Genomic DNA, 16,149 nt, shown 5'->3' on the forward strand with positions numbered 1-16,149 from the left:
TCTTTTCAATTATGGTTTATCACAGGATTTTGAATATAGATCCCTATATACAATAGGACCTTGTTTATCCATTCTGTATGCATTAGTTTTCTGGATGCGTCTTTTTTTTTTTTTTTTTTTAATGGGAATTATTTATTTATTTATTTATGGCTGTGTTGGGTCTTCGTTTCTGTGCAAGGGCTTTCTCTAGTTGCGGCGAGCGGGGGCCACTCTTCATCGCGGTGCGCGGGCCTCTCACTATTGCAGCCTCTCTTGTTGCGGAGCACAGGCTCCAGACGCACAGGCTCAGTAGTTGTGGCTCACGGGCCTAGTTGCTCCGCAGCATGTGGGATCTTCCCAGACCAGGGCTCGAACGTGTGTTCCCTGCATTGGCAGGCAGATTCTCAACCACTGCGCCACCAGGGAAGCCCTGGATGCATCTTAAATGCCAGAACGTGGTGTCCTTTCTCTGCCACTGTTGACTCTCCTGCTGGTGACACAGGTGCCTGGTGGCATTGCATGGGGATGGAGAAGTGGGGTGGAGGATCAAAAGGCTTCCAGTTGACCGTCTTATTTTCAACATCCCCCTGCAGCTCACCTGACATTTCCAAATCCCCAGTGCATGTGAGGCTCTGCAGAGCTGGTCAGCTTCCCCCTTGGTGACTTGAGGTCTGCTCTACGTTGCAGTGTCCTCTGCCCTGCTCCAGCCATTTCCACTGCTCTATCTGTGGTCTTCCATAGATCTATTGGAATCCCTCACCCTCCAGTGGCCCTCAATATTTGCTTGATGTTATGGGCTTATGACTTTTTAAACTGCTTCGTAACCATTTTAGAGAAATCTCGGGAAGAAGAGGAGGTAAATGAATGTGGCCAGCCTGCCATTGTTAATTGGATGGCTCACCACCTACTTCTTAAGCTGCTTGGCTATATAGACTCGGCCCTTCATTTCTTTCTCTTGTGACTTGGTAATGACTGACAAAGCAGCCTGAAGCCCTGTTATTGCACAGACATGAGACATATCTGGAGGTGTCTGCCATGTGCCTAGGTGTCTTTGTGTATGCAAATATGCATCGTGGGGGCAGCAAAGACTGTGCCTTGAATTCTGAATTCTTAATAAATTTAGAAAAAATTGAAACCATGTCTTTTTTAAAAATGTTCCTCTACTTTGGGATAATTGGAGAGAATCGATGAGGTCAAGTGAAGTTGTCTTGCACTCCTGGGACCTTAAAGCAAAGGGAGGGGACTTCCCTGGTGGCACAGAGGTTAAGAATCCACCTGCCAATGCAGGGGACACAAGTTCGATCCCTGGTCCATGAAGATCTCACATGCTGCGGAGCAACTAAGCCTGTGCGCCGCAACTACTGAGCCTGCGCTCTAGAGCCCGCAAGCCACAACTACTGAGCCTGCGCGCTAGAGCCCGCAAGCCACAACTACTGAGCCTGCGCTCTAGAGCCCGCAAGCCACAACTACTGAGCCTGCGCTCTAGAGCCTGTGTGCCACAACTCCTGAGCCCGCATGCCACAACTACCGAAGCCCACGTGCCTAGAGCCCGTGCTCTGCAACAAGAGAAGCCACCGCAATGAGAAGCCTGCACACCACAACGAAGAGTAGCCCCCGCTTGCCGCAACTAGAGAAAGCCTGTGCGCAGCAACACAGACCCAACACAGCCTAAATAAATAAATAAATAAAATGAATTTTTTTTAAATTAAAAAAAAAAAGCAAAGGGCAGACGTAGGTTGCAGACAGCCCAATTCCAGCCCACGAACCAGCCGCAGCAGACTGTGTGTGCTCCTCCCAGCACCCCCACCCTGGGATCCTACTGGCCATTTTCAGGCCTCCGCAGGCTTCAGTGAGCTTTTGCTTCTAAAAGCAGCACTTGTACTTTTTTGTCAGGCTACTGGAACCCCTTCTCCCCAAAACAGGGAGAGACAGAATTTAAGCCTCTCCCTCCTGGTCCGTCACCCCTCCTGGTCCTGGACCAACGACTGAGGTGCTGGATAGAAAAGCTCAGTCCTCTCACTTGCGTCGGGACCCTCTGGACTTCCACTGGGATCCACGTGAGGGCCCCCCTAGTTTGCCTTCCTTCCCCTCCCTGCCCGCCTTCCCCAGTCCCTTACAGCCCCCACCAGGAGGCCTTCCTTAAAAATCCCCTCTCCGTGAACCCTATCTCTGAAGCACTGGAACTACTGACAGACGTTGTGTTCCTCCCTAAACAGCACCTTAATGAAAACCTGGCCAAACTCACGGCCAAGTTTGAGAAAGCAACAGCTGACAAACTCAGATGTCAGCAAGAAGCTGAAGCGACTGCAGGCACCATCTCCCTTGCAAACCGCCTGGTGAGTGTGGGCCTCCTCGGCGGGCTTTAATCACACGAGCTGAGCTTGGCAGGTGCCGCAGAGGTGCAAAATATTAATAGATGAGCAGCTGAGTGCCGCTTTGACTGGGGGGCAAATAATAAAATGCTCTGGGCTGCAGGGACTGACTCCTGAGAAAAGCGTGAGTGCACACCCTGGTCTGGTCAAAGGAGATTTCCCACAGGGATGGCCGGGAGGATGGGGCATTGGATGGATCAGGAAGCTTACAAGAGGTGTGACGTGCTTACATACAAGTGCGTCAGCCAGAGGGAGCGTTTAAGGACAAAGCTTGCGTTCGACAGGCAAACCCTGAAGCTCTTACCTGTGGGATATTTGATAATAAGGGTGTGGACAGGATGAGGCACTGAGATAGAAGCAGAAAAGAACAAGACAGATGGTTGACCCTGAACATTGCTGACCATAACCTTGGTCTCTCCAGCAGGGCAGTCACTTACACGGCCACTTAGGGCTCTAAGAGCAAGTGTTCCAAGGGCAGGAAGTAGAAGGTCCCACTCTCTTAAGGCCTGGGACCAAAAGCCAGCACTACATCCTTCCTCTGCGTTCTACTGGCCAAAGCAGTGACAGATCCAGGCAGAGGGAGCACAGACCCAAGCTCCTGATGAGAGGAGTGTCAGAGGATTTGTAGCCTTTTTAATCCCCCATGGCTTATATTTCTCATCATGAATCAGCTAAGAGCCTGCAAAGCAGTGTCCGCGGGATGTGATTTCTCTTTATCGAGAGCCTTTACAGCACCTTCCTCCCCAGTGAAAGGAAGTGGAATCCATCCCTTTTCACATTTATTCCAGCCCCCATTTATGTATATAACAAAGCCAGGTTTCCTAACAGTCACTGAATCGGCCGTGCTCCAGTAACAAGAGGCGAAGCCTCAGGTGTGTCTGTGCCCTTGTTTGTTGAACCTGCAGCTGCAGAGCTTTGAGATGATCGTCTTCACTGAACGGTGTGGTCTAGAGACAGCTCGTCCACTAACGTGCAGGAAGCAGTCAGGACCTCCCCGCCGGCCTGTCTTCCATTCAGTTCCCTGTTTGGTTTCCAGAATTTCGCGCGGCCTTTCTCTGCCCAGCTGGAGCCTTTTCTGCGTTGGTCCTCGTAGGAGGCAGGTGGAGCTCTGCTCTAGGACTCAGGACAGACCAGCTCTGAAGCCATCCCCGCCCCCACCAACCTGGGGTGGCTGAAGTGTCAGAAGACAGGACACTTCGACTTTCTGGTCTTTATCTGTGTGATCTAAGATGGCGTGGGAATGGTCGATGGGCAAGTCCCTCAGGTCTCCCAGCTCTGACATCCTAGGATGCCATCTTCCCAGGAAGAAAAAGGGATCAGTCATAGCACAGAAGCCAAGCTTCACCTCACAGTCCTCTGTAGACAGTGTCTATCCTCTGGGAGAGGGCGCCCCCCAACGTGGGCCTGCAGAGTCGGGCCCTGCTCTGCAGTCTTGGTACTTTGCACACACCCGTGTTTCAGTGCATCTGACTCTGTGTCTTAATTACCATGCCGATCTCCCCACCCACTGTGAATTATTTATAGTGCAATTGATTTTATTTATTTTCACTTCTCCAGCATTTGGAGAGGAGAAGAGAGAGGTACATGATTTTCTGTTATGTTCTAAGGACCAGACACGGTACCAAGTGATGAACACACACGGTCACACTAAATCCTCTTCACGGCCCTTCGAGGTGGGCATATTCGTCTCCACACCTGTCAAGGGCAGGGCCTGGAAGCCTGCATTCAGGACCTGTCTCTCCACAGCCCACGTAACGCAGAGCAGAGAACAGGGGCTCGTTGACTGCAGTGTTTGCTGCAGCCGGTACAAACCCCCCCCCCCCCCGCCATTGATCAGAAGGGCCACATAAATGATGTCCTGAGTCTCCTGCTGTGAAGCGTGTGCCATGCCTTCTCCATGGCTGAATCGTGGCTCTGTAGCCTGTGGTATGACGTGTCTTCTCCCCTCTCTGCTCTTTGGAATGATAGGTGGGAGGACTGGCCTCTGAAAGCGTGAGGTGGACAGAAGCTGTGCAGAACTTCAAACAACAGGAAAGGAAATTATGTGGAGACATTTTACTTACGGCGGCTTTCATTTCGTACCTGGGCTTCTTTACAAAGAAATACCGGCGCAGCCTCATGGACGGGACCTGGAGACCCTACCTGAGCCAGCTGCAGGTGAGTCCAGCCCGCATCTGTCCTGACGCCACCAGCCTGTGGGGACCGGGGAGCTCATGTGACGGTAATGACCCAAACCTCTGAGTCCCTGCTTGTGTTCTTCCCCCCACGACCACCTGGGTATCCCCTAGTGGCCGCTGAGACCCAGGAGGGAGACCTGTGCGCCCTTGTCCTTCCACACTGCCCTCCAGGCCACCTGAGCACAGCACCTCTCCTCTTCCTGGGTCTCCGTGGGAACTCCGGCCCACCGCCCCCAGGCTGTCTCCTGACACTCCTCAAAACTATAAAACCCGAGGGGCACCAAACGCATCCTGTATCTCCCTCCAGCCTTCCTGCTCTGGTGCCAAACTTCATAGCGTTCCCCAAACGCTGCACCGCACCTTGTTACCGGGCCCCAAAGCTCCCCCGTCTGCGTCTGTGACCCACAGACACCCTTTATGAAAGCAGCTTATCTACTTTGGTCACGTGTACTCAGTTCTCGGTGTGAGCGGGAGGATGTTACTCCCGACTCCTCCCTCTACGCTGACATGGTGGAATGGGGAAATGCTAGTTCCCTGCTGAAGAGGGTTCAGGATGTGTTACATCTTGACACTTGCTCATCACTCACAGTCCTCAATGCACAAATATCCACTGAGTCTTCAGCCTGCCCTCCACGCCACTGGCAGGAGGTACAGAAGACACTCAAGACTGGGATGTTGGCAGAACATAGTCCAGTGGATGAGATGAGAGTCATAAAAAGCAGCTGCAGTGAGAGTCAGCACAGGAAGTTCACCACGTACAGCAAGGGTTATATTCCAGAATTCATTTGTAGGTGTTTCCTTGGAACACAAAGCCCATACTGTCTAGTGGTGGTTGGCTTAACAGATCAGCTCATAAAATCTCATTCACCTGATGATTTGCTGAATAGTGGTTTAAAAACTGTTACAGCATTGGGAAATAAAAGATAAAGCTGTTATTTATTCTCCTTGAACACTTGTGGAAAAGGAAATTTTTGAAAGGACGATCATTAGCTGAGCGAATGAAGATGAGGAGCCCAGTGGCCGCTCAGCAAGGATTTTTCTGGCTTTGTTTGTGGCTCTTAAGCATTTTTTTAAATAATTTTTTTCTGCTTCATTGAGATATAATTGACATGTAACATTGTGTAAGTTTTAGATGTACGATGTGTTGATTTGATGCACGTATATTGTGAAATGATTACCACAGTAGCTTAGTTAATACTTCCATCACCTCACACAATACCATTTCTTTTTTGTGATGAGAACATTTAAGATCTACTCCCTTAGAAACTTTCAAGTATGCAATACAGTATTAACTATAACCACCATGCTGTACATTAGAATCCCAGAACTTTTCTTATAATGAAAGTTTGTACACTTGGACCAACATCTCCCCATTCCCCCCACCCCCAGCCCCTGGCAACTACCATTCTACACTCTGTTTCTGTGAGTTTGGCTTTTTTAGATTCCACATATAAGTGACATCATACAGTATTTGTCTTTCTCTGACTTATTTCACTTAGCGTAATGCCCTCAAGGTCCATCCATATTGTTGCAAATGGCAGGATTTCCTTCTTTCTCATGGCTCAATAATATTCCATGGTATATGTGTCATTCACATATATGCGTACATATATATATGATTCATATGTCATATATATATATATATATATATATATATATATATATATATATATATGCACACCATGATTCTTTATCCATTAATTTGTTGACAGACACTTAGGTTGTTTCCATAGCTTGGCTATTGTGAATAATTCTGCAATGAACATGAAGTACAGATATCTCTTTGAGATAGTGATTTCATTTCCTTCAGATATATATCCAGAAGTAGAATTCCTGGATCATTTGGTAGTTCTATTTTTAATTTTTTTTAACATCTTTATTGGCGTATAAGTGCTTTACAATGGTATGTTAGTTTCTGCTGTATAACAGAGTGAATCAGCTATACGTATACATATATCCCCATATCCCCTCCCTGTTGCGTTGTCTCCCTCTCATCCTCCCTATCCCACCCCTCTAGGTGGACACAAAGCACCGAGCTGATCTCCCTGTACTATGAGGCTGCTTCCCACTAGCTATCTATTTTACATTTGGTAGTGTATATATGTCCATGCCACTCTCTCACTTCAGCCCAGCCTACCCTTCCCCCTCCCCATATCCTCAAGTCCATTATCTAGTAGGTCTGCATCTTTATTCCCATCTTGCCCCTAGGTTCTTCAAGACCATTTTTTTTTTGATTCCATATATATGTGTTAGCATACGGTATTTGTTTTTCTCTTTCTGATTTACTTCACTCTGTATGACAGACTCTGGGTCCATTCACCTCACTACAAATAACTCAGTTTCGTTTCTTTTTATGGCTGAGTAATATTCCATTGTATATACATGTCACATCTTCTTTATCCATTCATCTGTCAGTGGACACTTAGGTTGCTTCCATGTTCTGGCTATTGTAAATAGAGCTGCAATGGACATTGTAGTACATGACTTTTTTTTTTTTTAACATCTTTATAGGAGTATAATTGCTTTACAATGGTGTGTTAGTTTCTGCTTTATAACAAAGTGAATCAGCTATACATATATCCCCATATCTCCTCCCTCTTGCGTCTCCCTCCCACCCTCCCTATCCAACCCCTCTAGGTGGTCACAAAGCACCGAGCTGATCTCCCTGTGCTGTGCAACTGCTTCCCACTAGCTATCGATTTTGATAGTATATATAAGTCCATGCCACTCTCTCACTTCGTCCCAGCTTACCCTCCCCTCTCCCCGTGTCCTCAAGTCCAATCTCTACATTTGCGTCTTTTTTCCTGTCCTGCCTCTAGGTTCTTCATACCATTTTTTTTTCTTTAGATTCCATATATATGTGTTAGCATATGGTATTAGTTTTTCTCTTTCTGACTTACTTCACTCTGTATGACAGACTCTAGGTTCATCCACCTCACTACAAATAACTCAATTTCGTTTCTTTTTATGGCTGAGTAATATTCCATTGTATATATGTGCCACATCTTCTTTATCCATTCATCTGTCGATGGACACTTAGGTTGCTCCCATGTCCTGGCTATTGTAAATAAGAGCTACAATGAACATTGTGGTACATGACTCTTTTTGAATTATGGTTTTCTCAGGGTATGTGCCCAGTAGTGGGATTGCTGGGTCATATGGTAGTTCTATTTTTAGTTTAAGGAACCTCCACACCATTCTCCATAGTGGCTGTATCAATTTACATTCCCACCAACAGTGCAAGAGGGTTCCCTTTTCTCCACACCCTCTCCAGCATTTATTGTTTCTAGATTTTTTGATGATGGCCATTCTGACTGGTGTGAGGTGATACCTCATTGTAGTTTTGATTTGCATTTCTCTAATGATTAGTAATGTTGAGCATTCTTTCATGTGTTTGCTGGCAATCTGTATATCTTCTTTGGAGAAATGTCTATTTAGATCTTCTGCCCATTTTTGGATTGGGTTGTTTGTTTTTTTGATATTGAGCTGCATGAGCTGCCTGTATATTTTGGAGATTAATCCTTTGTCAGTTGTTTCATCTGCAAATATTTTCTCCCATTCTGAGGGTTGTCTTTTGGTCTTGTTTATGGTTTCCTTTGCTGTGCAAAAGCTTTTAAGTTTCATTAGGTCCCATTTGTTTATTTTTGTTTTTATTTCCATTTCTCTAGGAGGTGGGTCAAAAATGATCTTGCTGTGATGTATGTCATAGAGTGTTCTGCCTATGTTTTCCTCTAAGAGTTTTATAGTGTCTGGCCTTACATTTAGGTCTTTAATCCATTTTGAGTTTATTTTTGTGTATGGTGTTAGGGAGTGTTCTAATTTCATTCTTTTACATGTAGCTGTCCAGTTTTCCCAGCACCACTTATTGAAGAGCTGTCTTTTCTCCATTGTATATTCTTGCCTCCTTTGTCAAAGGTAAGGTGACCATAGGTGCATGGGTTTGTCTCTGGGCTTTCTATCCTGTTCCATTGATCTATATTTCTGTTTTTGTGCCACTACCATACTGTCTTGATTACTGTAGCTTTGTAGTATAGTCTGAAGTCAGGGAACCTGATTCCTCCAGCTCCATTTTTCTTTCTCAAGATTGCTTTGGCTATTCAGATTCTTTTGTGTTTCCATACAAACTGAAATTTTTTGTTCTAGTTCTGTGAAAAATGCCATTGGTAGTTTGATAGGGATTGCATTGAATCTGTAGATTACTTTGGATAGTATAGTCATTTTCACAATGTTGATTCTTCCAATCCAAGAACATGGTATATCTCTCCATCTGTTTGTATCATCTTTAATTTCTTTCATCAGTGTGTTATAGTTTTCTGCATACAGGTCTTTTGTCTCCTTAAGTAGGTTTATTCCTAGGTATTTTATTCTTGTTGTTGCAATGGTAAATGGGAGTGTTTCCTTAATTTCTCTTTCAGATTTTTCATCATTAATGTATAGGAATGCAAGAGATTTCTGTGCATTAATTTTGTATCCTGCTACTTTACCAAATTCATTGATTAGCTCTAGTAGTTTTCTGGTAGCATCTTTGGGATTCTCTATGTATAGTATCATGTCATCTGCAAACAGTGACAGTTTTACTTCTTCTTTTCTGATTTGGATTCCTTTTCTTTCTTTTTCCTCTCTGATTGCCGTGGCTAGGACTTCCAGAACTATGTTGAATAATAGTGGTGAGAGTGGGCAACCTTGTCTTGTTCCTGATCTTAGTGGAAATGGTTTCAGTTTTTCACCATTGAGAACAATGTTGGCTGTGGGTTTGTCATATATGGCCTTTATTATGTTGAGGTAAATTCCTTCTATGCCTACTTTCTGGAGAGTTTTTATCATAAATCGGTGTTGAATTTTGTCGAAAACTTTTTCTGCATCTATTGAGAGGGTCATATGGTTTTTCTCCTTCAGTTTGTTAATATAGTTTATTATGTTGATTGATTTGCATATATTGAAGAATCCTTGCATTCCTGGGATAAACCCCATTTTATCATGGTGTATGATCCTTTTAATATGCTGTTGGATTCTGTTTGCTAGTATTTTGTTGAGGATTTTTACATCTATGTTCATCAGTGATATTGGTCTGTCGTTTTCTTTTTTGTGTGACATCTTTGTCTGGTTTTGGTATCAGGTTGATGGTGGCCTCGTAGAATGAGTTTGGGAGTGTTCCTCCCTCTGCTATATTTTGGAAGAGTTTGAGAAGGATAGATGTTAGCTCTTCTCTAAATGTTTGATAGAATTCGCCTATGAATCCATCTGGTCCTGGCCTTTTGTTTGTTGGAAGATTTTTAATCACAGTTTCAATTTCAGTGCTTGTGATTGGTCTGTTTATATTTTCTATTTCTTCCTGGTTCAGTCTTGGGAGGTTGTGCATTTCTAAGAATTTGTCCATTTCTTCCAGGTTGTCCATTGTACTGGCATATACTTGCTTGTAGTAATCTCTCATGATCCTTTGTATTTCTGCAGTGTCAGTTGTTACTTCTCCTTTTTCATTTCTAATTCTATTGATTTGAGTCTTCTTTCTTTCTTGATGAGTCTGGCTAGTGGTTTATCAATTTTGTTTATCTTCTCAAAGAACCAGCTTTTAGTTTTATTGATCTTAGCTATTGTTTCCTTCATTTCTTTTTCATTTATTTCTGATCTGATCTTTATGATTTCTTTCATTCTGCTAACTTTGAGGGTTTTTGATTCTTCTTTCTCTAATTGCTTTAGGTGTAAGGTTAGGTTATTTATTTGAGATTTTTCTTGTTTCTTGAGGTAGGATTGTATTGCTATAAACTTCCTTCTTAGGACTGCTTTTGCTGCATCGCATAGGTTTTGGGTCATCATGTTTTCATTGTCATTTGTTTCCAGGTATTTTTTGATTTCCTCTTTGATTTCTTCAATGATCTCTTGGTTATTTAGTAGCATATTGTTTAGCCTCCATGTGTTTGTATTTTTTACAGTATTTTTCCTGTAATTTAATCTAGTCTCATAACGTTGTGGTCAGAAAAGATACTTGATACGATTTCAATTTTCTTAAATTTACCAAGGCTTGATTTGTGACCCATCTTAAGATACTTAAGTATTTTTATGCCACAGACCCCTGTGGCAGTCTGGTAAAACCTATGGAATCCTTCTCACAGTAATGTTTTTTAGTGCATAAAGTAGAATGCATATGATTACAAAGGAAAACAATTCTATTGAAATATATTTCTGATCCCAGGATAAGAACCTCCAGTGACTGGTTTCCCTTTTGAGGTTTGCTTGAAGGTATAGCACTGGCCATTCGTACCCTTAGCAGGTGTAATTAAAGGGAAAGGAGATGGTCTGGAGAGGTTTTTCTGAGATAACTGCGAAGACAAACTGCAGAGAAGAGAAAGATGGAGAGGTTAAAGGGCATATGTGTGAACCTCGAAAGCATTCTAGGTGAAAGCAGCCAGACACAAAAGGTCACGTATTGTATGATTCCATTTATGTGAAACATCCAGAATAGGTAAATCCATATAGGCAGAAAGCAGATTAGAGGCTTCTAAGAACTGGGGGTAGCAGGGAATGGGGAGTGACTGCTGATAGACTTGGGGCTTCCTTTTGGGGTGAAGAAAATATTTTGGAACGAGATAGAGCTGATGGTTGCACATCGTGAACGTACTAAATACCGTTGACTTGTGCACTCAAAAATGGTTAGGGAATGTGAATTTTACCCCAGTTTTTTAAAAAGTGTATGTGTTTCCAATGAAAACAATTACTTGTAGAAGAATTAAATGAGCTGAGAGAGGTCAACGAGAAGAAAAGGAAGGGTTCTCAGTGGGGACAGAGACCAAGGGGAGACATTCCCAGGCCTGGTGGTTTGTTCCCGGGCCTCCCAGTGTGGGGAGAAGTCCTCAAGCAGCCCTTCCAGGGGGTGGGGTTGTCCATGGCAGGGGGAAGGGGAGTGTCTGCAGTCCTTTGCAAGCTGGGCATCAGCAGCAAGTGGTGATTCTGAGAGGAGAGGGTGGTCAGTACGGGCTGGCGTGGGCCTGGTCCGTGAAGCATAGAAATGTAGCAGGAAGTGACCCTGCTAACATGGGTAAGGGCAATGGAGGCTGTTGATTCAGATACAAATGATCTATGGTAGACATTTGACTTGGGTGAATATACTGAAGAAGAGAGGATGACACGGGCAGAATTTCTGCTGCTGTTCATCCATCAAGAGAAAAAAGACTATCAGGACGTTAAGAAAACCTGCTTCCAGGAATAATGACACAGCCAGGAAAGTGCTCCTCAGGGGGATTTTGGTCTTGCTTTTAGAGGAGTTCTGTCCTTTGAGTGAGCTGCAGACCCCACCCCCAGCTGAGAGCGCATGCTTCTGTTCTGAGCGCGTGCGGCCTTTCTTCGCTACCAGGTTCCCATCCCAGTGACCCCCAACCTCGATCCCCTGAGGATGCTGACGGCTGGTGCCGACGTGGCTGCCTGGCAGAACGAGGGCCTCCCTGCAGACCGTGTGTCCGCGGAGAACGCCACCATCCTCCTCAGCTGCGGGCGCTGGCCGCTTATGGTGGACCCTCAGCTACGAGGCATCACGTGGATCAAGAGCAAGTACGGCGAGGGCCTCCGGGTCACCCAGCTGGGCCAGAAGGGGTAGGTGGCTGCGCACAAAAGTTCCCACCTCGCCGTTTATGCAGAGGGACAAAGTGTGATGAGCAGGTTTTAAGCCGCTGTGGATTGTTTCTGCCCTCCTGGTTCCTCCAGGGCTTTTCTCCTCTTTGTCCTCTCGCTTTAGGAAATGTCTCAGTGAGAGATGCTTGGGTACTGAGTCTCTGCTTTTCTTTCTTTTTTATACTTTTGTCTTTATTTTTATTGGAGTACAGCTGGTTTACAATGTTGTGTTAGTTTCTGCTGTACAGCAAAGTGGATCAGCATATCTCCACTCTTTTTTAGATTCTTTTCCCATATAGATCATTACAGAGTATTGAGTAGAGTTCCCTGTGCCATACAGTAGGTCCTTATTGTTATCTATTTTATATACAGTAGTGTGTATATGTCAATCCCAATCTCCCAATTTATCCCTCCCCCCTTTCCCCCCTGGTAACTATAAGTTTATTTTCTACATTTGTGACTCTATTTCTGTTTGGTAAATAAGTTCATTTGTACCATTTTTTTAGATCCCACGTATAAGCGATATCATACGATATTTGTCTTTCTATGTCCGACTTGCTTCACTCAGTATGACATGTGCTTTTCTTTCTCGTTAGAAATCATATGCATCAGCCTCCCGACCCATTCCTGAGTCCTTCTTCCACCAGCCCAGGGGTTCACCCTCCCATCTCTCCTGGAATACTTCCTGCTTCCCAAGCACCCTATTCCGTTGTCAGACAGCTCTGTGTTTTACAGTCTTTCTCACATTTAGTCAAAAACTGCCTCTCTTAGCTCTCTTCTATCCTTTGTTCCTACCTCTGCCCCAGAACCACAGAGAACAAATGTAAAGCCTCTCTCTCCTGCGGAACGATGGGACATTTGCAGTGGGGTGCTTAGCAGCTGAGACAGTTATGGAACCTTCGGAACCCTTTGCATCTGCCATGTGGCTTTATCCATACATGGTGGGGGAGTTACTGCACACGTCAAGGGACACGAACAACAGGGAGAATGTCTGACCAGCACCCACCACACCTCACGGGCCTCAGCTCCTCTCCCCCCACTGCTTCATTCACTCTGTTATAACTTAGCTTTGTAGTTTCAGTTCTCAATTCTTGTTCTGTGTCTCTAGGAGACATGAGAAAAATAGGATGGGGCAATGAGCGGGAGGGAGAGGGCCAGAGATCACTTATTAGGTGGTCGATATGTGTTGGTCTTGGTGTTAGGAGCTTTACCTCAAATGCTTTTTAATCCACATGACCAATGAAGTTAGTGTTATTGGTACCATTTTCTCATTTGAGGAAATAGAGTTTCACACAAGTTAAGTAATTTCCCCAAGAGTACACAGTTTTAAAGGCAATGGATATTTGCACACCCATGTTCAAAGCAGCGTTATTCACAATAGCCAAATGGTAGAAGGCAATCCAAGTGACCATCAACAGATGAATGGATAAACAGAATGTGTTGTATCAATACAATGAAATATTATTCAGCCTTGAAAAGGAAGGAAGTTCTGTCCTATGCTACAGCATGGGCGAACCTTGAGATGAGTATTCCAAGTAAATAAGCTGGTCATAAAAGGACAACTACTGTACAGTTCCATTTACATAAGATCTCTAGAGTAGTCAAATTCATAGAGACAGAAAGTAGAATGGTGGTCCCAGGGGCTGTGGTAGACAATAGTCTACCACAATTTTAAAATAATTAGTTAAAATTTTTAAAAATTAATGGAGGCAATATTGGAACCAAGGTGATCTTCACTTCGAAGCCCACGTTTATCCACTCTTAACATACAACCACCAGCATGAGGCCTGCTGCCCTGGCCGCATGTCCCAAACATGCTTGTCCAGGGGTCCAGACCACCTACGGTTGTTTAAATCAAACATGCGATGTTCAGAAAATAGTTAAATCACACGTTGAATACCCGGATGGATCCTTTCTTACAGAGAGGGTAGGTGAGAAATGAATGCTGAGGTAGGACACAACATTTTTTTATCTGTGTCATCAGTCATGGTAATCTAATCCTGGCCTTCCCTTCAAACTTTGATTAAAATATTCCTCTCTAATTGACCAATAACTGTATTTTAGACACAAGTATTTGTTCTTTTTGCTCATTCTTATATCCCTAGTACTGAAAATAGTGCCTGACATATAGTAATCAATTCTCTGTTCATGTCCCTTGACAACTGTTCTATTGGGTGATTTTCTAGATTTGTTGTGTATTATTTGAATACAAATATTACATTATAGATAGTATGGGTTAAGACTGTTAAGTGTAGTCTCCATCAGTGAATGGAAAAGTGTTCAAGGGTGTCATTTGCCTTTTAATTTTGTGAGGTCTGACATACTACAACTTTTTTTATTTTGGTCAGATATGTCACATTTCTTCTATAAATCATGTTTAGAAAATTCTTTTTTCTGTCCAGAAATTATATAAATATTCATATAGAAGATTTTTTAGGGTTTTTTTATGGTTTTCTTTTTACACTAAAATCCAATCACCTGAAATATATTTTCAGGTACTATATAAGGTACAGACCTAATTTTCACTTTTCAAGTGATTAGCCATTGTTCCAATACCGTTTATTAAATTCTCCATCCTTTCTCCGATTAATTAGAGATGACATTTTACTCTATATTAAAATATTTTATTAGCTTTTATTCTTTTCTATTTATATAATACTATACCAGCCTTTAATTATTTCATTTTATATTTAGTAACATTTACTGTGGCATTTCTCATTACAAAAGTAATATATCATCATAGTAAAAAGAAAGAAGGGGAAGGGAGTTACCCAAAAAATAAAAAGCCCCTATAATTCATCATTTTTTCCCAACACTCCCAACTTTTGGTGTATGATATCCTTTAAGACTTCTTTCTACATATCTGTATTGTTGAAGTTATAAAAAATATTTTATTATCAGCTAATGTGAGTCCCTCCTCTTATTCTTCATGATCTTTTATTTTTTTAAAAAAAATTCTCATTGTTTTCTTTTAGATTAACTTTAAGATTTTTGGTCAAGGTTTATAAAGTTATATTGTTATTTATTGTGTGAATTGGAATCACATCAAACTTATAAATCTATTTAGGGGAAATCAATTTTTTATGTGCTTGTTAAACTCTACATAATATTGAAAAATTAAAAATAGCCTAGCTTTTGGTAATTGATTGTTAAATAAATTAAGGTGTATCAATACAGTCTAATACCCAGGCACATAAATATTGTTATAGAAGAATATTTAATGACATGGGAAAATGTTTACATTTTATGTACAAAAACCAGGTTATAAAACAAATGAGCTGCATGGATCAAATAAAAATAAACATAAATATAAATGCAGACATAAATAAAAATATAAATAATATAAAATAAATAGAAATAGTAATAATAAACTTGAAAATATATCCAAACATCTGCAGGCAATACCAAAATGTAAATGACACAAGGATGACAGTTAATTTTCACATTCTTTTTTGCATTTTGTCATTTTTCCCTTTTTATAAAAAATAGTTCAGATCACATAAATATCATTTTAGATAGAGAAAAATGTGCCAGCTGTCTGACGTCATCCCAGATAGTGGTGCCTCCAAGTTTACCACCGCGCTTCAGGGCCACGGCTGCCTGTTGACTGTCTCCAGTCCACCCCTTGACGCAGGCTTACTCCGCCCCCCTGTCTCCTCAGCTACCTTCAAACTGTCGAGCGTGCCCTGGAAGCTGGGGAGGTGGTGCTGATTGAAAACCTAGAGGAGTCCATCGATCCTGTGCTGGGACCCCTGCTTGGGAGAGAAGGCGTTAAGAAAGGACGGTGAGACCCAGCTATACTGCTGGCCCTTCTGAGGCAACTTGAGGCTGGTTCACGGCCCCTGGTAGAGCTGTGCACAGACTCGCTCCTCCTAGAACTTCACTCTCCTCAGCTCACATAAAGTAACTTCCCTGAAGCACACCTTTCATTCTGCCAGAAGAGGAACATTTAGCTGCCCTCATGCCCTAGAGGCAGTTCCAGAGGAGCTTCCATCAGCCAGCTCACTGGCTTGCCGCTC

At 43.2% G+C, this 16,149-nt stretch overlaps 1 protein-coding gene across 1 annotated transcript in view; it reads left to right on the forward strand.

The window, feature by feature from the left end:
* Positions 1 to 16,149, forward strand: part of DNAH9 (dynein axonemal heavy chain 9) — a 301,732-nt gene that overhangs the window by 227,348 nt on the left and 58,235 nt on the right. The window contains exons 51-54 of the mRNA XM_082373261.1: positions 2,196 to 2,315; positions 4,320 to 4,508; positions 11,877 to 12,112; positions 15,792 to 15,914. Coding sequence (XP_082229387.1) covers positions 2,196 to 2,315; positions 4,320 to 4,508; positions 11,877 to 12,112; positions 15,792 to 15,914 — 668 coding nt within the window. The remainder of the gene's footprint in view (positions 1 to 2,195; positions 2,316 to 4,319; positions 4,509 to 11,876; positions 12,113 to 15,791; positions 15,915 to 16,149) is intronic.

This window comes from Balaenoptera borealis, assembly GCF_965194805.1.
Source record: "Balaenoptera borealis genome assembly, chromosome: 20".
NCBI classification, from domain to species: domain Eukaryota; kingdom Metazoa; phylum Chordata; class Mammalia; order Artiodactyla; family Balaenopteridae; genus Balaenoptera; species Balaenoptera borealis.